Source organism: Fukomys damarensis, unplaced genomic scaffold (assembly GCF_012274545.1).
Source record: "Fukomys damarensis isolate Sample0158 unplaced genomic scaffold, DMR_v1.0_HiC HiC_scaffold_3, whole genome shotgun sequence".
Classification (NCBI taxonomy): Eukaryota; Metazoa; Chordata; class Mammalia; order Rodentia; family Bathyergidae; genus Fukomys; species Fukomys damarensis.
In genome coordinates this window covers 5192520-5218064 of record NW_022900915.1, presented here as the reverse complement: position 1 = coordinate 5218064, position 25545 = coordinate 5192520, and the positions used below count along the sequence as shown (strand labels likewise).

The 25545-nt window shown below is 40.3% G+C and overlaps 1 protein-coding gene across 1 annotated transcript in view; it reads right to left on the bottom strand.

Annotated features, from left to right (window-relative positions):
• Positions 1–25545, bottom strand: part of Ccdc192 (coiled-coil domain containing 192) — a 129037-nt gene that overhangs the window by 4159 nt on the left and 99333 nt on the right. The window contains exon 5 of the mRNA XM_019207863.1: positions 1061–1193. Coding sequence (XP_019063408.1) covers positions 1061–1193 — 133 coding nt within the window. The remainder of the gene's footprint in view (positions 1–1060; positions 1194–25545) is intronic.

Genomic DNA, 25545 nt, shown 5'->3' with positions numbered 1-25545 from the left:
GAAGCTACCATGTCACCCACTTCTTCCTCCTCCATTTATTTCCCAGCTTCTCCTCTTTTTCCAGAATTACTCATGAGTAACAAACGAAGCCGGAGTAAGAACAATGGCATGTTCCTGGCTCTGCAAGAGTGGTGCACATCAAAGGAAGACATTTATCCCAGGAAGCCATAGCTCTGCCGGAGGTCACCAGACAGAACTAAGGTTGATATCGCTGCTACATAGCAGAGAGAAAGTCCTTAGTCTGTTAAAGCTGGGGAAAGCACTTAATGCAGGGTTGGCTGCTGCTGTAGCAGCTGACTAGCTGGACTGTGTTCTGGATTTGTTCATGTCTAAGGCAGACAAATGAGTGCAGGTCTCTAAATCTTTGCTCATTCTTACAGATCCCACAAGTGCACCTATCTTAGGCTGTTTTGAGAACTAAGTGTATGTGAAATGCTTGGCAAAATGTCTGGCACATGGTATTAAATGTTAACTTGCATTATTGCTAATGATAACCTGAGGCTTCCCCTCACGCATATGTGGAGCTTTTTGGTAAGAGAGGTATTTCTAAATAAAACTCGAAACCAATGTAGTTTTTCTGAACTATCCAATTTCCTCTCTGACCAGCCTTCCCTGCTCGGTTTCTAGGTCGTTCATCCCCTAGTAAGATTCTTGCGTCCTCCTTCTGCCTCAGCGGACCAGCCTGTAGATACAAGACGCTCGGAAGAGCAGAGCAGGGCAGGAGGCACCCCCGGCCTGTACTTCCGGCCCCTCTAAGAGCCCCGTCCCTCAAAGCGGAAGGCCTTCCTTCCCAGGCTCTGTCCTTCCCTGACTCAGTGGCTTCTTCCTCTTCGGAGACTTCTGAACGAACCGCTTGGTCATTCCCCGCCCGCCCCGTCTAAGGTGAAGGGAATCCAGGCTGTAGCTGGGGGTTCACATGGACGCCCCCCTCATCCCTACGGGGTCCACCCAGCCAGCGGGCTGCTGGACTAGGACGCCGCCCAGCCTGGGCCTCGCATCCTGCTTTGTTGCCAGGGAAACTATGCGACTGACCCCGGACGAGGGGCCGGCCGATACTGACCTCTGGGGGCTGACTCTTTTTCACAGAGCGTCTTTATCTTTTCATTGAGTTCCAGCGCCATGATGGCAGCCTCTTGCTTTGTTGCTGCCAAATCAATTTGTAGCTTTTTCAGTCTCTTTTTGTGCTTTAGTTCCTTTAAAAAAAAGTTTCTATTACTAGAGACAAGTGAATCAATAGAGGAATTAATGGTGGGTGAACAAACATTGCCTTTGGAGCCCCACTTAGAGGAACTGCCATGCCCGTGTGTCTAGAAGGAGTACTTAGGAGTCTGTGACAGTGTGTGTTCTCAGATCTTTTTAATCCCTAGCAATAAAAACCCACTCCCTACATCATAAGATCTTCTAACCCCTGGAAAAGTTTTTAATCTGAATCTGGACCCTGTGGATTGGCCATTTATAATAGAGGCAATTAGAGAGGAATGCTAGTTGCCAGTTGGCTTTATCCATGAAGGGCTAATGCCTGAAAGTGTTAGGTTTTTGGGGTTTTTTTTTTCCCACTCTGTAGGTAGACTCATGAAATAAAGCCTTGATTCTGAGTTACCCCCATATTTGAATATTATTTGCAATCAAATTCTGAAGTATAGGAAGTTACCACGAAGCGATGATGTTTACAGATATTTATTATGGTAGCTATATGAGGACGGTGTTCTAGGATAAGACTGTTCTGAAGCAGAAGAGGAAAATAAATCCTTGCTATAAAGCTGTTCTTATTTTTAAATCTAAATGTTTGGGAGAACTCCATTAGGCAATTGTTACATAACCAAAGGATTCACCTTGATGCTTTACAAAAAGCTCCTTTATTGGATTTCAAAGTGGATTTGATTTGACAGAATTGGATTCACCTGCAATGTTGGAGAAGCTTTCTGTTGTGACAAGTGCTGCATTTGTACTTTTGTGTTGCTTTTGGGTCTCTGCCTTCCCACGGGAGAACTCACCTTGCCAAGTCTTTGTGGGCTTGTAACTATGAAGCCCAGAAAATGAACGGCTAACATTGCTTGCCAGATATAACTCTTGAGGTAGGGAAAAAATGTTTTTTGCTCACTAGGGAAGTGTTTATTCTTCTGAGGCCTTATGCACCAGAGAATCACCCTCTTCTTTGAGAGGAAAGCCAGTGAAATCAAAGATGGAATTAGATAGCTCTGGACTTGCCACTTTAAAGACAGGTTGTTGGGCTAGGGGTGTAGCTGAGTGGAGGAGCATTTGCCTAGCATATGTGAGGCCCTGGGTTCCATCCCCAGGAAGGTGTGTGCGTGTGTGTGCGTGTGTGCGCGTGTGTGTGTGTGTGCGTGCGTGTGGGGGGGTTGTCTTCCAGATCTAACACAGGATGGTGGTGCGCATAGCTCAAAGGGAATGTGTTTTCCAAAGGAATAGCAGTGCAGCAACTTTCAAGGGGGTTGGAGGGCTCACCCCACACAATCCGGGTGAGAAATGCCCTGACCACCCAGGACACCTCTCTTCATGGCAGTTCTCCTGGACAGGTGGCTCCCTGGGAAATTCCCTGGGGTCAGGTACCCTACAGGCTGGCTTTTGAAACATAAGGATTAATAAGATCTCTGTCTCCAGACCCAAAACCTTCCAATTCCTTCATTCTAGTCTCCGTTCACCAAAAACCTTCTTCATTTGGGTGGCCATGTAAATAGTTCAAGTAGAGACTGAGTGATCAGGAAACGCTCCTGGGCATGTGGTAGCTGTGTTTCTCATGGTGAATTAGTAAACTGTTGTGCTAATCCAGGTCTTCCTCTCTTGTGTGATAGTTTGAGTCAGCTTGCTCTGGAGGACCTCTTCCATCCCAGGCAGGCAGCTCTGGGCGGTCATTGGTGACCTTTTATGATGCTATTTTGATGCTGTTCCACATTCAGATTTTTACACTTTTAAAAAATCACTGAGAACTTTGGGGTCAAAAAGTGGAAGGAAGAATTTAGAAATGAAAATAGAGAAATAGGAAGGAAAATATTACAAGAGGGATTCAGAGGGGAGTGCGGACTAAAAAAAGTATATAAAAAACCAAACCCTAAAACCTTGATAATAAAATGCAGGTTGCAGTGGTGAAGATTATGTCCACTGGTGAAGGCAAGTTACACAGAAGCACATTCAAAAGCAGGCCATGTTGTTATACAAATATAGAAAGGAATAGACATGAGACACATTGAAGAGAGCAAAATGTTAATCATAGAAGTAATGGTTTAACTGTATGATGTTCACTATAAAATGACTTCACCTTTCTGTATGCATGAAAATTTTCACACTAAGATATCAGAGAAAGAAAAGTCAGTTTTACTTTCCTTACATTGCCCTCCTTTATTATTTCTTAATAGTGATAGTCACATTCTCAGATCAAGTCACAACTATTCAGATGGTGACACTCAGTGGCACAGTCTAATTTTCTTAGTCTATGTTTCTATTTTGACAGGATGACTTGACAGAGTACGGGACTCTATATTACAAGCACAGAGTCTCTTAATGTCAGGTAACAAATTTTAATGTGTGTGTGTGTGTGTGTGTGTGTGTGTGTGTGTTTTGGTGACAGAGATTGAACCTAGAGCTAAGCATGCATTCCTCCATTTAGCTACCATAGTCTGTCAACATGTCCTTTATGAAATTTTGACTTTTTAAAAAATATAATTTCCAGACTACCTTTTTTGTCCTTCTTTATCACTAACTAGGTTCTGTCTCTTCTTGTTGTTACAATATTTATATTTTTGCCCTTTGATCTAGGGGGAAATGGAGGCTATTTATTTGGTTTGAAGAAGACAGTACACAAGGCAGTAGTGGTAATTGACTTCAGTTATTATCAAAGGGACAGTTCAGGAGTAGAGGAAGTTGAATCAAAAGGTATTGTATTATTCAAGAATACGGGGTAGAAAACTTGAGGAGGCAGGTTTTGACACTCCATGAGAAAGCACTCTCCAACAGTCAGGGACTCCATCATATCAAGGAAAGAAGGGGTCTGGCCAAGACCTCTCGCTCTGGCAATGGCCCACCAGAGACTGGGCGAACACTATGGGCAGGTCACGAGGTAGTTGGAAGTGTGACTCAATCTCAGTCTTTTCCACCTGGCCTGACCTAGCTGACCCCCACGCTCAGCCCTCATAGCCTCTAGAGTTGGTACAGTTGTCAGGGACACCATAAAGGTAATTCTGGTAGTTATAAGAAATCAGATAAGAAGCCCATGGGCCCCTTAGAGTTCATTGTGACTTAAAACACACAATCTTTATTATTCAGCTATAGGGAAAGGGGAGAATAAAGTTAAATTTAGGTTAAAAATCAAATAAAAGACCTCGACTAGTTGACTGAGGTTTCTACTGGGACCTTTCAGTTATTCAAATACTTTAAAAAATAGTTTCATATCATTGCCTTTTTTTCTAGTCTCTAGACAGAATCACTGTCTGTTATTAATTCAGAGCTTTAACCAAGTCCTTGGGGCAGTTTGAAAAATTCGGTTTGCCAATATGTTTTGCATTAGTCATAGACACCAAATGATTTAAACTATGATAATATTTTCCTTTGCTTTTTTGGCATTCATTAGCCAGGCAACCCAAGTGTTGTCTCTGAATCCAGTGGAGTCTGTATGGTCTCCGTAGTAACTAGAGGCTTTCCTAAGTGATTGCCCAGTGGCTAGGAAGGTTTTACAGCTTGGAGGTAAATTCCTGTTAACTTGCTTTCCCCCTACTTTTGCTACATGGTGGAAAGAGAGAGGAAATCATGTATTTGTGCAATGTTTTGAGAAGGAAATATTTATCCGTATCATATTGCTGAATGGCTTGCATGACATCAAGTGAATGAGAATTAGAAATAACCAAGGGACTATTATTAGAAGGGTTTCAAAGACAGGTGCCAGCTCTGTATAAAATTTTGGGATATTTCCACACACTTTGAATCACGGTCTCTGATTATGAGGCTGGGCTTTGCCACTCACTGGCTGTGAAAAATTGGGCCAGATACATGCTGTCTCCAAAGCTTAGATCTCATTTAATAGGGCTGTTGTGGGGATCAAATGATGCACTACAAAATCGACAGTACCCAGCACTGGGATTGCGATATAGTGATGTCTTTCCGTTCTTTGTCATTATAACCTGAAACGTACAAGTAAAAACTTCAACCCTTCAGTAAAACACTAAGATATCGTTTCTAAAGATGTCCTTGTCATACCTTACAGAAAATAAAATTTGTACTTATTTAAGAGCCATACTTTTGTCTTTTTCTTCTTTTTTTAAAAAAATACATTTTATGCATGAATGCACTGATCTCTTCCTGACTGTGTACGGGTAGATAAAATTAACTTAATGTCCTGAAAACAGATACGCAAATAGCCCTGACCCAATCTCCTGCCAAAGCTGGCCTGATGCCACAGTGAAGTAGATGGCCTCCTGCATGGAATGATGAGAGCCGCATGGCCTGAAATTTGCTTCTCCATGGTAGGGCTCTCTTGCATCTGTCAGAGCACAGCTTTTCCTTACTTTGTCTGAAAGCTACCCTGCCCAGCCTATCCTCGCTATCTTAGAACAGTAAGACAGTGCTGGCTTTTGTCTCCGGAGGGTCACTGATAGGTTGGTAGTCACCGGGAAGTTTACTACCAAGGTACATGGGAACATTTGGTTTGAATACAAAAGGTGTACACATGTTCCTCCTTTCATTTCTCCTCTAGTAGTCATCATTAATTCTAAAGCTAATAAAAGTACAGTAGCCTTTGAATACAACTTATCTTAACAATCAGGCTTGTATCTGTCACTTTGATTTTTATTTGTAGTGCCCTGTTTTAACGTCCAGGGCTGTACATGTGTACTCCTTCCCAGTCCACTGGGCCTTTGATTTCGGGATGCTTTCATCCTGTATTGCACACCCGGCTTCAGAGTCCTTAACTCACACTCTCTCAATGACGAACCCACTTGTCTTTCAAGCTATAGCTCTATATCGACAAGAAAGCACAGCTACCAGGGAGTTCAAGCAGACTGAATCCTCTTCATATAGTAAGTAGCTAAGTGGACTTGAACCAAGTTCTTTGCTGACTGTTCTTTTCAATGGCAACACGGCACTACCTTAGTCCATTAGCACTACATGTGAGTTTTTAAATGATTCCAGGTAACCTAGAAAGGCGACATAACAGGCATGGTTATCAGGGAGAAACTTAGTGGTGTAATGCTAAGACATTTATAGCTTGAGTTGCTATCTCTAAACCTAGGAAATAGAGGAAAAATTTTCTAAACCCAGCTAGTGGCAATCTGGGCTAGGTGTTTATGTCCCCCCCCCTTTTTTTTTTTTCATCAGAGGATCCTAAATTGCTTTTGGAAATTGTCGCAGAAACGAATTTTACTAAGATCAAATTCTCTGATAATGGAATTATCCTAAAAATGGAGTGTTTTTCCACAAGGGCAGTAAGTCTCCCTTCCCAGCATGTGGTATACAGCCTACTAATAGGAATTTTCTAGGGAGAAATTAAAATTTATTCACCATTTACAGTGTGCCAGGCATAGCTCTGCGAACCTTTTATATATTGGCAATTCCATTTTTATAGGAACACTGTGAAGTAAGACTATCATTAATCCCAGTTTTAGATGCAAATACGGCGACACAGAAGGCTTTATGTGGCTTGCCCAAAGTGAAATTGTGAGTCATGATTCTTATCCATCCAGCCGGTTTCCAGCCCACCTTCCATCAACACCGGTGCACATCTCAAGTCCCACCCTGAGGCCCACGTTAGGGGCATTTGGACTATAAGAGGGTTCCATAAATCTCTTTCTAATTCTCAGTAGTGCTGACTGAAATTATGAAACCATGGGCGTAATCATTCTGCAAGAACTGGGGTGGTGGATGGAATCATCAAATCTTAGATGACACAGAATAGGATGGACTCTTAGAGGCCAACATATCCAGCCATAGCATTTTAGAAATGGAGCAGTAGAAACAGAGAAAAATAAAATGATTTGCCCAAATTCACACCTAATGAAGCTGCAGGAAGCTGGACTCAGAACCAGGTTTTAAACTCCTCACCTCAGCCTTTCCCTTTCCCCGTATTATGTTGCTCCGGGGCATAAGAGCTGAAAAGTATTGGGATGAGTATAGGGTTAGAACCCAGGGTGGTATCTAAGATCCTTTCAGCCTAAGCGCCAGTATTGGAAATAGCAGGGACATAGGTGGTCAGGGAGGGCTGGATTCAGGCCACTGTCTCTAATACACATCAGAGCCACACTGGATAGAATAAGAGTTTAGGCAATTGGGTTCTTGCTGACTTGAAAGAAATAAGCTGGGCAGTGGGGATACAGCTCAGAGGCATGGCCCTTCCCTAGCATGTGAAGGAGCACTTGGGTCTGATTCCCCTCGAGGAGGAGACAGGGGAGAGAGACAGACTGGATCAATGTCTACCACCAAACTTGCTTTCCTAGAACATTACGCAATATTCTGTATTCTAATGTTAGTTTTTCTTCTGAGATTAAGGGGGCTTTACTTGTTTGCTTCTTTTCTTTGTGTAATGCCTCTTCATCTTCCTTACCCAGCAAACATTAATCAGACTGACAGTCAGGATTTTTGAGAAATAAAGAACGTATATTAGAATAAGTCAGTTTTCATATTCCTAGCAAAGAACTAACCTAATGTTGAAGGAAGTCAGGCCAACAGAAAATGTAGGCAGTGCCTGCTAAAGCTATGTCTACCTTTTGTCTTACAATCTCAAGTCACACCCTGAGCACAGAAAGAAGTGTGTTGTCACACCTAACAGTGCCTGGTAGAAAGCTGTTTTCCAGTCCAATATTCCCTGGAGACAGAGAGAGCCCAAAGGGCCAAAGTTGTATATGAAGCAATTTCAGTTTCTCAGCCCCACCTGTGCCAGTGCTGGCATCATTAAGAAACAGCCATCCAATGTGACCTGGGTGGAAAAGAACAGAAACTAGAGGGGATGGGATGCCTGGATAGTGAAAAGAATTCCCACTTCTACTTTGCGAAAGTGATGTAAAACTTTCCCAACATGATTACAAAAATAATGAGGAACTGTTCTTGGCCATGACTTTATAATTGGGTATATGTTACTTTTTTTCTGTCTGCCCAGCACTTCCTTTGAACTTGACCGAGGCTTCCTCTAGAAGAAAATCAGCAGCTATTGGCCATCTGTGACTTATCTCGAATCATAAAGCAAAGGCACGTGTGCAAGGGCTGAAAAATGGAGATCCCAAGCAGCAAGGTGCTTCAATCACCTTTAGGGCTTTTGGGGACAGCAAAGGCAGCCCAACTGGATAAACTTCCCAATAAATGTTCTTCACAAAACCTACTCTGCCCTGAAACCAATGCACTGACGTGGCTTACAGGTTCTGTGAGCATAGTAAGTGACCTCAAAATAACTTCATAGTGATAAAGAAATGCAAGTAGAGAAAAAGAAAATTATCCAAAGAGAAGAAATGATGCTCCTGCAGCATGAAATGGTGCTGTATGTTGAACAAGAGAAAGTAGAGAAAGCAGTGAAGTGGGAAATTTCTTCGATACACATTTTCCCGTGATATGCAATATTTTAAAAAATGCTACTTTAAAAGACAATACAGGATTGAAACTAATTTACAGCAGACATATTTAGACTTGAAGTGAGACTGACATGATCTCCCATAAAAAAATATTTCTCTGCATTAAAAACAAGAGTGTGTGGGTGTTTTGAAAATTGCTGAGTGTCATGATACTAGTTAATAGTGCTACTAATATTCTTTCAGAATCTTCATTTTTTTTATAAGTAGAACTTCTGGATAGTAATTGATTCTAGACAATGAATCATCTCAGTACATGGCTTTGTAGTAACATATGAAAGCTGAGCACTAGCTTCAGTTAAACAAACTGTCTATTCTTTAAATTTTCAGTTGCTTTAATTTGGTGTATATCTGTAAGCAAAAGTAGTTTCATAAGGGGCAAGATTCTCAACTTTGCTCCAGAGGAAATCTAAAATTTCATATCTGGCTCACTGTGAGAAATGTTTGATAGTTAACATTTAAATGCACATGGAGAAATTATGGAAGATGAAAGCGTCAAACTTGGCTGCCAACTCAAAATGCAGTTTTACATTTTGACTCTTGGTTGAAAGGGAACAGTCACTCAGGTGTCAAACTCAGTAGTGAGCTGGGTGAGAGGGCCTGGGATTTAGCTCAGTGGTTCTGCCGCCTGCCTCACAAGTGCAAGGACCTGAGTTCAATCCCTGGTACCAAAACATAAATAAATAAACAAATAAACAAACAAACAAGCAACAACAAAACAACAACAACCCTGTTTCCATGAGGAAGTAAAAACCGTAAAGTGTCACCAAGGCTCAGAACTAATGACACATTGTCTGCCTGTACCAGGATCAACTACTTGCATCAAGAACCTCAGGCAGAGTTCTCCAAGTCGGTTATGGTTGCTTCTCTGGAAGTTCGCTTCTCATTGTTTCTTTTCTTTTCGGTTCCCTCTCAGCTGCTCACTGTAATAAAGGGAACACCGTACTGTAAAAAGGTCGAGGGGAGGCAGCAAGTAGAGCTCAGTGTCTGCCGCCTGCCTCACAAGTGCAAGGACCTGAGTTCAATCCCTGGTACCAAAACATAAATAAATAAACAAATAAACAAACAAACAAGCAACAACAAAACAACAACAACCCTGTTTCCATGAGGAAGTAAAAACCGTAAAGTGTCACCAAGGCTCAGAACTAATGACACATTGTCTGCCTGTACCAGGATCAACTACTTGCATCAAGAACCTCAGGCAGAGTTCTCCAAGTCGGTTATGGTTGCTTCTCTGGAAGTTCGCTTCTCATTGTTTCTTTTCTTTTCGGTTCCCTCTCAGCTGCTCACTGTAATAAAGGGAACACCGTACTGTAAAAAGGTCGAGGGGAGGCAGCAAGTGCCGCTAAAACTCTCTTGTCCTTTAAATATCAAAACCAAGTTCTTCAGAATGCTATAGGCACAATACAAAGAAATAAATTAATTTAAAAATAATTTGCAAATGTACAGTCTGGGAAACTATAGAGAGTCCCCAATTATCAAAGCCACACTACCCTGAAGTATATTTGTCCAAGAGCTGCATGACAGCCCCTGTGGGGGACTCCTTGCAAACATACACTGCATGCATTGATCTGCATTAAGGTCACAGCCACGTTATCTTATGAATGCATATTGAAGATGACTAAGGTGATTGGTAACATTTTATCTAATCCTGGTGACATTGTAGTTTGCGTTTATTTGACAAGAAAGTTCTGTTCCCAGTGCCGAAACACAATCACCCGGTGCTTCTGTTAGTTCAGACCTTCCAACCTGTTAATCATTAGCTTGATCTCTCCCTCCAGCTTTGCGGAAGCTCCTTTCTGTTACCACTGGCCTATTGCTAAACGGGATAGAAAGCCAGCCGGTGCGGCACACACCTGTAGTCCTAGCTGCTTGGGAGACTGAGGTAGGAGGGTTGAGTCAGGAATTTGGGGCCAGCCTTGACAATGTCATAAGACTTTCTTCTCTTACAAAGAAAAAGTAAATAAAAATAAAGGTGATGGAAGAAAGAGCAGTGGTTTTCTATACCTGAAAAAAATGTCTGTACCAAAGATGTTACTCTTGTGTGTTGGAAGTAGTTTATTTAACACATGAGGAAAAGATCTGAACACTAAAAGTAATATTTGCAAAAACAGGTAATATTTGCAACCCAAATACTCATATCCAACATTCCAGCTGTGCCTTGAGTTCTCACTCTCTCTGTTTTATTTTTCGCCAATATTTAGAGGTGCGTTTTTGTTCATGCCGTGGGGCCTCATTTCATAATTGGGTTAATAAGAATATTATGATTTAGGTATAGCTATTATTTAATAGTTTTCAGAACAAAACTCACTTTCAGTATGTGATGTTGCTCATGAATTGGGTTCTAGGCCTGGCAGGTGGGATTGCGACACATGACAACAGACACATTCCACTTGGGAGCAGCATGCGAAGAGTCAGCGGGGAAGAGAGGTGTGGTGATGATGTGAGCTTTTCCTGTCGAGATATTACCGCGTGGCAGACTGACGATATTAACAGGTCTAAACAAATGTCCTTGCTGGAACACAGGTGATCAAATGTAGATTACCCCTTGGGTGTGCTGTACTCAGTGAATTAACAAGGTCTCTGGCTCCCTTATTAATTCACCCTCTGGAAGGCATGTTCTCTAATTCCATTGTAAATCAAGCACTGAAATGATACACGTGAATCCGAACTCCCAAGGAGGGAACTTTGAATAGATGTCAAAGTCCTGACTATTCCTGTTCCCATTGATACACCCTCCTCTCAGATATGCAAGGATAATAGGTAGGGAGGAGAACCCACAGACTTGGCTGAAAACTGCTTGGCTTTTCTATTGCTAGGGACTGGTTGTGTTACAGTTTCCCAGGGTCGGAGACTGGAAGATTTAGGAATCATTATGAGTTGTTCATCAATAACAGGATGAAGATTTTTCAACTGGGACAAATGATGAGTTACCTCTTCCGGTCCTGACCTAGAAAATCTACAGAAGCCATTTTCAATCAGCTCTGATGTGGACTCGAACTTCCAAGTCACCTTTGTAATGGGGGAACAACGTTAGCCTGGCGGGAGACCACCAGCGTGTGGGAATGTCTGGTGCCCATCCATCCTTGAGCACCCAGGACTGAGTGTGGTCCTCTCTATATAGGAGTGAGGCGAATCAAGCCCAGTAAAGCTTCTATGAAATTAAACCTAAAGAGATTCACGACAAATAAGTACCTTTTGACTATTCATAAGAATAAGTAGATGAATAATATGCTCCTTAATTTTTGCTCAAAGATCATGTGTCATCATTGCAACTGACTTAGGTTTGCTCTACTTCATTTCTGTAGATCCTTATCTAAACTGACAACGTCAGTTACTCTGAATCACAGATGCATTTGACTTTTCAACTGGAAGGCATAACAAAATTTACAACCTTAAGCATTTGTAAGTGTACCATTCCACAGTGTTAGGACATTATTGTGACATCAGTTTCCAGGTCTCTCTCATCTTGCAAAACAGAGACTCTGCCCATTAAATAATAGCTTCCTTTGTTTCCCCTCTTTCCAGCTCTGGACAACTATAACTCAAATTTTAGTTTCTATAAATTTGGCTTCTCTAGGAACCTCAAAAATAATCATACAATATTTATTTTTGTGTGTGACTGACACTTCATTTGGCATGATAACTCAAGGTCTACCCATGTAAGATGTGTGTTATAATTTCCTTTCTTTCTAAATAATATTCCATTATATAGATACACACATAGACATGTGCACACACACACACACACACACCAAACATTTTGTTCGTTCATTAATCAATTGATGGACTTTAGGTTGATTCACCTCTTGGCTATAGTGTAGAAGACGTTTTTTGAAATAGTAATCATGGCAGCCCAATGATTACAATATTTTCCTTTTCTAGGTCAGTTGAAACTTTTCACCTGCTACTTAACAAAATTATTCTTATTTCTCCCAAATATTCTTTTTGTTTTTTTATTTTTGTTAGGAATCAAGCAAATTGGCCTCCAAGTTGTAAAGGCTTTAAAAGCCATCTCAGGTATTATTACCTAATTTGGGTAGGTTAATATTTTATTGATGTATAAAAATTACACATTTCATGGCATACAGTATAATAAATTTGATACATGTATACAATATGCAATGATCAAATTAGTGTAATTAGCATCTACTTGACCACTTATTATTTTTTTCCATTAAGTTCATTGGTCCATTTAAAGCAAACAATACAGTTACATTCATGATTGGGATCTTGTACCTTTACATGATGTACCTTGGTTCTTATTTTTTCCCCATGCCCCTGCCCTCCCTTAACCCCCTTCACCTTTCCCTACTTACAAAGACTTTGTTTCCTTTTTTCACACTTTTTCTTTCCCCTTATTTCCTTCCCCTCCCCTTCCCACTTCCCCTTTATCCATTTTCTTCCTATATCACACTGTCAATTGTACCATTTGAATCTTATTTACACTTTTAGTTTTTCACACCAGAAAAGCTATTCAGTATTTACTCAAGTGTGTCCTATTTATTTCACTTGAATCATACCACGGTGACATATACACACCTATGTTTATAGCGGCACAGTTTGTGATGGCTAAAACTTGGAAACAGCCCATTTGCCCATCAGCTGGAGACTAGATAAAGATGTGATTTTTCTATAAAATGGTCAAAAAGAATGAGAAACTAGACATTTATAGCTAAATGGATGCAATTATCATTTCTTTGTGTTGGAAGTTTCAAATTTATCTGCTGTAGTTCTTTATTAAATATATACTAAAATGTTGTGAACTGTACTCATCCTACTGTACATTGGGATATATTTCTCTTTTGTAACTGTATTTTGATACTCACTATCCAACCTTCCTTTTTCTCTTTTACCCGCTATTCTTCCTTACTTCTATAGTAACCACTATTCTTTCTACTTCTAGGGAAACATGTTTTTTTGTTGTTGTTGTTTTGTTTTTTGGTACCTGGGATTGAACTCGGGTCCCTGCGCTTGCAAGGCAAGTGGTGGAACCACTGAGCTAAATACCCGGCCCTGGAAACAAGTGATTTTGTTTGCACATATTTATGAGAACATGCAGTGCTTGTCTTTCTGTGCCTGTTTCATTTCACTTAACATAATGTCTTCCATTTCTTTTTGTCTGAATGAGAAATATTTTATTGTGTATACTTACCATGATTTCTTCATCCATTTATTTGTTGATAAACACTTTGATGAGTTTGCACTTTGGCTATTCTGAGTATAAAATGAGTATATAATGATTTCATGTCTTTTGGACATATGTCCAAGAGTGAAATCAGTAGGTCATATGCTGATTCTACTTCTAGTTTTCTTTTTTTTTTTCCAGAGAGCTATTTCTATTACTAGTGTGTAAGATTTCTCCTTCTTTCACATCCTTGCCAGCATTTATTTTTTGTTTTTGTGATTGTAGGCATTCTAAATGAGGTGAAATAATATCTCATTATAATTTCTATTTGCATTTCCCTGATGATTAATGAGGTTGACCATTTTCCTATAGCTGTCAGTTATTTGTATATCTTATTTTGAGAAATGTCTAGTCAGGTAATTTATCTCTTTTAATACTATATTATTACCATTATTATCACTCCTTTGCTATTAACGTTTTTAGTTCCTTGCATGTTCTGGATATTAACCCATCATCTAATGAGTAGTTTGCATATATTTTCTCCTATTCTTTTAACTTTCTATTCTATTGATTGCTATGTGGAGGCTTCTCAGTTTGATGCAATCCTTCATTAGTCCTGTTTTGTTACTGTAGCTGAGTAGCAGAGTGAACGCTTGACGAAGAAAAGAGATTGAGTTAGCTCACAGCTCTGGAGGTGCAGTGGCAAATGCCAGTATCGGCTCGATTGCAGCAGTGGAAGCTGTCGATCTGGTGAGAGTGTGTGCAAGAGAGAGCGATCACATCACGAGATAGGAAGCCAGAGATGCAGGACTGTCCGGGATTGCTGCTTTGTAACAACGCTCTCACAGGAGCTGATTGAGGGTCCCGTGAAAACTGTCCCATTCTGTTTAAAGCACCTACTCTCAGTGCTCTGAAATTTCCTTTAGGGCCTCTCTCTTGTGGTCACACCACCTCCCAGCATCTGCCCACTGAGGACTGAGCCTCTAACACCTGAATTCTCAGGGGGAGCAAATCCCATTTCTCGGTTCTGTTTTTGTTGAAATGTTCTTTCGGGGTCTCATCAAAACAATCACTTCCTATACCATGGATTGAAGAGTTTCCCTGGCACTTTTTTCTAGTAGTTTCATGGTGCTAGGGTGGTTTTTAATCAGAAGTTTCTAAACTAAGGTTGCTTTGTATATCTTACCTAGAGCCTTGTTCCATTCTTATAAAGGAAAGGTCTACACTGCTGGCACTATGATTTAAAATTGTTTTTTCTTGGAAATGTAAAACCCCACTGATAGAACAGGGCCTGGGTTATTAAGCAGAAATCACCCAATGCATTAGCCTGAGAAACAGGGAAATGTCGATAAGTATAGAGTGGTCATTAGAGAAAAAAAATAGAAGATTACTCTCAGCCAAGTGAAGGTTCAGTGATGACCGCTTCCTTTCATCTACTGTTTCAAGAAGGAAGTGATAAAAAGCCTCCTTTCATTTTATAGCTTGGCATCTACATGTCAGATCCACAGAGGAGCTTTTAAAAATGCATATGCTTAGGTTTCTCTCTACTACTCAACCACAATTGGGAGACATTTGGAGTATGGGACTTTACTGTGTTTTTTCACGTTTTCTGGTTAGTTTTGTGAAAGTCAACTGCATGAACGTCTATAGACATGATCCAGGTGCTGTCCACAAAGGCTGTGTGCATGTTCTTAAGATGTGTGTGTGTGTGTGTGTGTGTGTGTGTGTCTGTGTGTGTTCAAGTGAGTGCACTCAGGCACACATAAGTACATGCCACTGGAAGTAAGAACAACTCCAGAAACTTAACGATGGGAGATTTATAGGCACTTGGTCGATGTAACATGTCCAGCATTTTTCTGTATATGGACAAATTCATCATTAGAAACAAAGGGCTTAGTTGAAGCAAAGGGAATCCTGGGTTTTCAAAATCTTAAGTATGGTAGTACAGTTAAGGAATTTATAGAGTACATCAGCTTTTTTTCTTAGTGTAAAGATGAAGAGATAGTAATTAAAGTAGCAAACCACTCCAAGTCACTGAAAGCTCCAGCACTCCCTCCCTCTCTGGCAGAAAAATACTTAAGCCCTTGTAATTCTTATTTCACACCCACAGCTCCGTTGGAACTCCTTATAGGTCAACATAGCTTAAGGAAAATTCCCATACCTGTTTTCACACTCACTGCATTGTTCAAAATTATTTTAATGACTTTCCTAAGCTTCAAAGAACTTTACCCGGAAAATTTTAAGTCTTTTTCCTAACTCCATCAACAACAGAGTAATCTGAAGCAAGTGCCCTGATGCTTGCTTTTTTCTCCAAATGCCAAGTGGAATTTTTTTAAACCACCTTAGGATTTATACACGGTTGAATTGATCTATGCTGATTAAATGTTTTGAACCCAAAATGTCTCAAGTGAGGTGAAGAACAGAGACATTGAAAATGATATTTTGAGAAAATCTTCATTTCATGATTTAAAATTGCATTTTTCTTATTTTAACAGTAACCCACAATGTTTTTAAAAAGTAATCCATCCTTCTTCTTCTTTTGTACCGGAGTAACCCAGGCTTCTTAACTCCCTTAAATCTCTTGGTAATGCCTGCCTGTACTTACACACACACACACACACACACACACACATTTTTGTGGCATAAATACCTGAAGGCTCTTGCTTAGCCAAACTTTTGTGTTTTGTGAGGTGTAGGTGAAAATCTTAAGAGATTTTGAAATGTTCTATTGTAACATTTGAAAAGAAGGAATCTTGATTTGTTATTCAAAAAGACTTTATTGGAAGTGTAGTTACTGGCCAATCTTTGATTATTTATATTGGTTCTGTTTATTCTTTCTATCCAAAGCTAACATCACACCGTATATATTTTTGAGGAAAGAAAATTCAATTTAGACACATCTTCATTATTTTTTCTCAGTAACACTCTTCCTTTTTGGAGTGGGATTTCTGCTTCTATCTTATTTTGTAGAGTAAATAAAAGTTTAGAAATTTGCTATGGAAAACCTCTAGAAGTATTATTTAACATGAGAGATCCAAATGAGCATTTAAAGACATAGACATTTCTAATACATAACTTTTCTCCTCCAGTTTAAAAACTTTATCTTAAGATTTGTATGTTTTATTTTTTACTCAGTTAAATTTTTCAAAGAAGTTGCAATTTTCTGAGAGAAGAATTCAGCCATTACAACTCATTGAGAAGAGCTGGCTTTTCTGTGATTCTTAATAATTTAGAGCAGTTCAACAAACATCGAAAGTGTAACTATGTGTCAGGCTGTAAGCCAAATACTGGGTAAATAAAGCAAAGGTAAAGCATAATTTCTTTCCTTCGGAAACTTTTGTCTTATGAGAAAGACAAATATATAGTTCATTTTTAATGTGACGTTTATAACAGAATCCGTATACAGTGTTCTAGGAGTAGGAAGACAAGACCTTCAGCACTGCTCCAGGAAAGTTTTCTGGCAGAGATAGTTCCTGAGTTTGAAATATGAATACACTGGCAGGTTAGGAAGTGACAGGTTTAAGAAGGAAGTTATTCCAATACAACTGAGGTTGGGAAACAGCACTTTCTAGATAGCATTTTCTAGATAGCTGTAGACCTAGAAACAAAAACCAGAGCGATATAGACTGGGCTACGGATGATCATTTGTAGAGCACTAGGAAGACTGGGGAATGGCGGAATTTCAGGCTTGGACAGAGTCATGCCACAGATAGATCAATGTGGATTTGAGGTGGGAGAACCTTAAGGGAGGAGTTGTAAATGCAGGGATTTCAGTTATGAAAGCATTTTAGTGGTCTAAGTAAACTGGGAGGTAGTGGGAGGACAAGAGTATTTAGGAAGGAAAACAAGTGAAGTGATTGCTTTGTCTATGTGGAGTGGTAGGTGAGGTGGAATGATTAAAAAATATCAGATTCCATAATGTCATGATTCTTAAACTTTCATGTATGATTTCTAAATTTTTATTCACATAAATTACCTAATATATTTCTTTAAAAATGTCCATCCAAACTTTTGGTTAAGAGGTTAGACTGGATTGATTTGGGGAATGGCCTTTTTCATAGCAATCGTGTGATAATATAGAGAAACACATTGCACATTGAAAAATACAAAAAGCACATGCAGAAACACAAAAATGAAATATCTTGGTAATAGAGAAGCAGTAGGATCTTGGAGCATGAGATGGTGAACAGGACTAGAGATGCAGCAGCCTGAGAGGTCTCACGATCAGAGGAGCTGGAAGCTGTCAGGACCGGCCAGGAATGGAAGCGCTATGCAGGCCTTGCTCATGACAAAGAGTAAGAACAGGGCTATACAGTACTTGTCTCTTGTGTAACCATGGTGTAAAAGGGGTTTTAATTGGAGCAAAGACTTAATATCTATTCCACCAATTCAGAGACATTGCAAGACTACAGGATGTGTGTAGAAAAGGAGACATCTAGGGAAAATTGAATCTCGTCAATGTCATCGATGCTATGTGCTCTGATTCTCATTTATATCATAGTACAGAAACCATGAGCTAAAAATTTAAAGACTAGTATAGAAGCAATGAAACGTAAAGGGTCATAGCAATGTCAGACTTGGAACTGAAAATTGTGCCCATGGAAAACAATTCTTGCCGCAAATAAATTCACACTCTGAAATTAGAAATTGCAAAAGTTGATTCACTGCTATGAGAGAAATTAGGCCTACACAACAAAGAGAAGAATTCATATCCAGGAAATATCAGTAATAGATTCATCTGAGAGAATTTTAATGCTCAAATACACTTAAAGAGATATATAAAACAGGTATGAAAAAGAACCTAGAAAAAAAATTGAAATTGGCAAGGTTAACAATGGAAAAACATATGTGTGTATAGAATAGATATAGAATATAGATATAGAGCTGTAGAATAGATATAGCAGCCAAGAGACTTAGTAAGTTGGTAGATGATCTGAGGGGAGATTATAAGAAGCCACAGAAATAAAAAATGGAAAATATGGTAGAACATTTCAGAGCAATAGAGTTGGGCGGGGAATTTGAGTACAGTAGTAAATCATGCTCCTTTGATCTTTCTCGCTTTAGAGTTGTCATCGTGAGTTAAAGAGTGACTAGGCCTTTCTTGTTCGTGTCCTTTGAAAGTTGGCAGCATGAGTGGGCAAATGCTTCACACAGTGATTTGGGAAACGTGTTTACCAGAGTTAACAACCCCGAAATACAGAAATAAGCGCGACAGTCATAGTTCCTTCATAGTGTTTGGAGTTGCTATAGAAGCTCACTTTAAACAATCATACACACAGCTGTGATAACTATTATGCAATGACACATGGCATTCTGAGAGTTTATACTAAAAATGTAAGCTCGTGAAGGAAGTTAGGAAAGATTTTCGTAGATGGAGGATTGAAAGGTAAGAAGCTATAGTGGTAAGCTTGACTGTGTCAATTTGATTGGCTTGGGAGCTTCCCAGGTGATTGGTAGAGCCCACTTCTGGGTGTTTCTCTGGGCCATAAAGATGACCTTGAATAGTATATGGTCCTTGCCCATTCCTCTTTGGTGCTGTTCCCTTACTCTGCTTTCTGGCCACCATAAACTAAGCAGCTTTGTTTCATCATGCTTTTCCAGCATCACATTTCTGTCTAGGAGCCAGACTACCTTGACTGAATCCCCTGAAACTGTGAGCTAAATAAGCCTCTCTTCTTTTAAGTTATGGGTGTCTGGTAGTATGTTGAGCAATGAGAAAGCTGACAAATATGGAGACATTATCCTTGATAGTTCCAGGAAGGAGAGTACAGGAAGGCAGAGGGAACAATATATGCACAGGCTTGCAAGAGAGGGAGAATTGATAAGCACAGAGCCAGAGAGAAAGAGGTGAGCATCTAGTTGAGAAAGTGAGAGGCTGTAGAGACAGACAGGAGCATTGTGGGTGATGTTAAAAAAATAAGAGGGGGCCAGGGATTTGGCTCAGGGTACCATGCCTGCCTTGCAAGTGCAAAGCCCTGGTACCAACCAACCAACCAACCAACAAACAAACAAACAAAAAACAATAGCTTTCCGTTGATGAGACAAAAATACGTGAGACAATCAACTTAAAAATAATGTTTTCAGAGGTTTCAGTCCATGGACACCTAGTTCTGCTGTTTTGGGGCCTGTGATGAGGCAGAACTTCATGGTAGGGACAGTGTGATGCCACACACCTGTTTACCTCATGGACTTATGGAGGCAGTTGGGGGAGATAGAGAGAGAGAGAAGGAGAGGGAGAGAGAGACAGACTAGAGTCCCAATTTCTCTTTCAAGGGAGTACCCTTCATAACTAACCTCCTTCTACTAGATCTTACTTCCTGAAGTTTCCAGCACCTCCCATGTTATGGTTTGGGTCTAGATGCCCCCCAAAGCCTCATGTAGTCATAGGCTTGATCTAGAGGATGTGAAGCTGGAATAGATTCGTGATGCTCAAGGGCACTAGGATTAAGGGTGTGAGTGCTGCCCGACCCAAGTAGTCTGAATAAGGTAAAAGGGGAGGGAGACACGGTTAACTCTCCTGTCACCTTTGCTGCCTTGTGTGCGCACCGTGGTGTTTCTCCTCTGCAAGGCCCGTTTGCCGTCCCAGCCTCAGAGCCAGCCGATTACGGACTGAAACCTCCATGAACCGTAAGTCAAATCAACCCCTTCCCCTCTAACTTCGGGTGTCAGATATTTTGTCTCAGCGATGAGAAAAGTCACTAACACATCCCCTTAGCATCACAGGCTGATGACCAAACCTTTGGCATGAGAGATGCTGGAGGACGATTCAAAATCAAAACTATAATAAGCGAGTGAAATGATTTATGCAACTTGTTGATGAGATCACATTTGCAAGTTATTGCTACCTATAATAGCAGCTAATATTTATCCAGTACATGCTATGTGCTAGGAATTGTTCCAGGTGTTTTATATGGATTAACTTATTTATAACACAACAGCTCATGAAATAAACACTGCTATTTTCATACACATAAGAAAACAGACTTAGACAGTCACCCTGATGGTTAACTGTATGAGCTTGGCTAGGCTCTTGTGCCAGATTGTTTGGTCAACAATCATGTAGATACTGTGGTGAAGACACCTGTGGATATGATTAATACTTACAAGCATTGATTTTAAGTAAACAGATTACTCTCTATAATGTGGGTGGCCCTCAAACAGTTATCCAAAAGCTTTAAGAGCAAAGATGGAAATTTCTTCAAGAAGAAAGCAATTAATTCTTCAAAATAGAAACCTGGCCCATGTTTCCAGCCTGCTGGCCCATCTTGCAGATTTAGAATTCAAAACTGTAGCATGAGCTCTCACCTGAATCTCTGGTTTGCAGCCATCTCTACAGATCTACACATTTCAAATGTATCATTCCTCACAAACATGTAAACCACTTCCTTAACATAAAGCTCTTTCTGTCACTCTCTGGTCACTTTCTGTCTCTCTCATGTATACATACATTACAGACGTGTACATACACATGTACCCATAGACAGCATACATATACAAACACAGCACGCACACACCTGTAAACACACATACACACATGTGCATAGACATACACATACACCATTGGTTCTGCTTCTCCAGAGAACACTGGCAAGGACATTTGGGTTTCAATGAACCGATTCAAGTAAGCCAGACTAGATTCAGGTACATCGGGACACTAGATAGAAAATGAATTCAATAATTAGGCATGCTATGGTGGGACCAGGGTAGTGAAGGTAGAAGTTCAAAGAGGAGGATGGATTCTAGAGATATTTTAGGAATTAATATCCATGGGATTGAGTGATCATTTGAATAAGGGAGATAAAGGTGAAAGAGGTATGAAGGCTAAGTCCTAGTTTTCATCTTATATGTCTGGGAGGGTTGCAAAGTTATTCAGTGAGTTCAGTAACATGATAAAATCAATGATACAGGTTGAGCGAAGGTTTATATATGTGGTGGTGTCGTACAGATATGTCTAATACAAAGAAGGTTAACTTATTTGGATGTCTTTAAGATTTCCATAAGAATATATAAACATCAATTTGGTCCTCCATAAAGGAGAACTAGGTCAAATAAATGTTAGGAAATTGCCTGCAAATGCTGGTCATTGAAGGCATTAAAGAAAGTAATTGCCAATGGAGATATCATAGAATGAAAGCGGGGTGGGGGGAGGTATAGTACTGAGTTTAAGGGATTCAACCGTTACGGAAGTACTCAAGGAAGATGATCCCGCTGAGAGAGAATGAGAGAAAGGATCAGGGACATAAGAGGAGGAAGTCAGGGGAACGTTATGGTATGGAGCCCAAAGAAAGAGTGTTTCAAGGAAAATGTGACTCATGGAGCTTCATGATGCTGAGTAGTCAAGTCCAGTACAGGACAAAACACTTATAGGATTTAATTGAGGGCAAGTCTTGGTGTCTTTGGGAAACCGGGGAAAGAGTCAGCTGTTGAGTGAGTGGAGTGCGAATATTTCTAGAAGTGCACACAACACCTGATCCCCTCTGAGCAGGACTGTGAGGCTGAGGGAGAGGGTTGGGAAAGGGAATTGTCACTGCATGTGTTTGGGCACTTTGAGTGTTGGACATTGGGACTTGTGAACTTTACAAAAATTGATTCAAGCAAGAGGAAACAGGAAGCATCGACAACACTGTCTGTGTGCTTGGTTGAGAAATAAGTATGTGTTTGAGAAAGTGAAGAATTTTAACATTTTTCACAGTATTACGTGTATGGGAAATAATATTTTTAAGGATATTGAGCACCACCTTCTAGATAGTAGTATCCAGGCCACAGACTGTCCACAGCATTAGGTGATAATGTATTTGCTGAAACTGTCACTGGTGGTAACTTGAGAGAGTATTCTAGTAGAGGGTGGATACTTAGGCTGGTGTAGACTCAGGGTTTTGGGAGGTAATGAAGTAATGACACTTGCTAAAATAATGAAATCAACTTGGTGAAGTTAAGCCTGCAGAAAAATAATGGGAAACTGATGCCTGCTAACAAGCAGTTTAGAACCAAGTAGAAGAATAACCAGCCATCTTCAGTAGCTTATACAATGACCCTCTCTCCCACAGTGGTAGAAACAAAATCAGAATTCAATAGCTAGGATTGTTGAGACCTTAGGGTGACTGAGGTCTCATCCAAGGCAGGTTGGGACAGCATGAGGCCCTAAAACACTGGATGCATGCCACAGAAGTTTGTGGCTCTGTAGACTATTTTGAACTGTAGAGTTTGTTGATGCGACTGGGTCTTCCCTACTGCAGCTGGCACTTCCCCCATATGAGAAAATGCTGCAGAGACCTCTCCTCCACAAGGCTGAGCAGGTGCCACCCTCAAAAGCAATCCTTACCCTCTCTCCTGCCCAACATGATCAAACAAGGTAATGATCACACATTCTCTGTACTCAAATAGAAAAGTTGTGAAAATTAGAGTAAATTAAATCAAATGCCAAAGCAAGTACTATTTTACATACATTTGCAAAAGAATGCTAAGCCAACCTTGATTAAATCAGACTGATTAGAACAAGTGAGGGAGGAAGTCAAAGGGAGGAGGTGTCTGCACTCCAGGATTGGGTGTCATGAAAAATACTTTGAGCCCAAAACAATGATTACCAACTTCAGGGTTTAGAGAAGGAACAATAAAACTAATGTTTAAATATAACTTCAACTGTGAGTTTTCAATGGCTATAAAACTGGTTTAATTTTTTTTTATTACTTTAAATATTTACAGCCCTCAGAATCTCACAGCACATCCAGAACCCGGTCCTGGAACACACAGTATTTACTCTGGCGTACCAGTTGGGAAACCCTGAAGTATAGCAATAGCAAGACAGATGTATGGGCTCAAGGAAACCATTTTATATAACTGGATGTAATCATGTTGGAATATTGAGAAGAAGGCTCTAGATCAGGTGGGAGTTTAAACAGACAGGAAATAAGTGAAGAGTTGATAAGCCAAGATTCCTGAGATGGTAGGAGGGGATTGGAGCCAAGTTGGCTCGGAAAAAGTAGATATATCTGTTTTTGTAATGATACAAGGAATATTCTTATCTGATCACATTTCTAAGAACATTTTCTAATCCCTGTTCAGGGTTCTTAGTTGTAAATCACAGAGCAATTTAATAATTATTTTTTTTACTGCTGAAAAAAATTAGAGCATGATATGAAAACAGAAGGAGGTTGCAATACTGACCCAAAGAAGAGAGATTTGTAGCAGACAAAACAACCACCAGATCCTTTTCTGGAACCAGGCTGGTGTCTCAGGCAGCCCAGTTCCTGAAGCCTTCGCTGTAGCCCTAGGAGGCTGATGCTCCAGTAGCTCCTGCTACCCCTGATCTACTGCCTGGAAAGTAGAATTTGCTGCTGCTCCAAGAAATTATCCCTGCACACATCCGTGCATCTCAAACTTCCAGTTCACAGTCCAGGGAGTGAGTATATAATGGTCACAATCTTCCCCCTTGGCTGTAAGGGAAGCTGGAAAGTTATCTGGCTGCTTAGCTTATAATGGTGGTCTCTTCTCCCACTGAAAGGGACTTAATAGAGAATTTCCTCATCATAAACAAGGGGTTCAAGAATTCTGGGCAGCCAAAGATATGCGCCTTGATTTCTGTTGTATCCCATGGGCCACAGCTATAGGAATTTGTAAATAATGATCCATTAGGTTGGATGCATCCTCATGCACTAGCCATGAGAGTACCTCCATGAGAAATTTTTTTAAAATATCTTTTTTTTTCTAGGGAAAATCCTTTTCTGAGTCAAGATGACCTGTTAGGCAAGTAGAATGTAACTGGATTTTGAGCCTTACTTCACCCTAACTGGGTGCTCTGGTCCAGCTCTGTGAAATGTTCCTGAGAGCTCTGCACTTGCCAAAAGGGAACAGGACATGATCATGAAACTAGCTGTAAGGAAATAGACCAAACCAACAGCAATGGTTCCAAACTATAATCCATAAAGGCCTTTATTTTGCAACCAGCCTGAAGCCATAATCCACTGCTTTATAGTTGAGTAGAAGATAGTATCAGAACAGGCAGCTAAACAATTTTTTAATTCTTTTGTTGTTCTCTATTGTTATTCTTTATTACTATTATTATTATTATTACTATTACTATTATTCTGTTCTCTAGTGGGGGATCTAAGTAAGTACAGAAGTCCAGCACATGTGATATATTCAAACAATCTTGTTTTCACTCAAGACTTCACAGGTCTTATTCAGATTCTGTTAGCTCTATCTTGACAGATTCTCCTTGTGAAGACCTCTTCTTGCGCTAAAATCCTGAGCCGTCAGTCTTGAATCAATTCAGGAAACAGGACCAGCTTTAAGAAAAGATGCTACAGAGAAGCAGAGAATTTGTTTCTACTCTTCTTGCCTTGTGTCTGCCTCCATCTCTTCACAGGTCTTAGGCATCTTTAACCCCAGTCACGTATAAATTACTCACTTGGCAACACTTAGATTTTTATAAATTGTAGAAGTCTTAGGCCAAGAGAAAGGAAAAGCAACTGGAAAGCAGCTCTGGAAAAGCTATATTCTGAGGCTCCCGAGGCTGTGTTTAGAAGTTCTTTTGAACGGACTGGGAAGATGAGATGCACTTGGAGTGCAGCTCCAGTTGCCTGTGGGCTGTGGATTCTGGATGGCAGCTGGGAGAGCTGTGGAGATGCAGCTGTAGGTAGGAATCCCAACTATGGAGCGGGGCAGGATAAGACCAGGTACGCTTGCTAATTTCAGCTAAGTTTAAAGTAAGATGTAGCAAGAACTCTACTATTTACGTGGAAGACTTTGTCTCAGAGAGGGAGGAGAACTGTTTTTGTTATATATTCTAATGCCATGTAAAATGTACATAAGTAGAGCTACTTAAATTTAAACAATGGATACTGCCTTTTCTTCCAA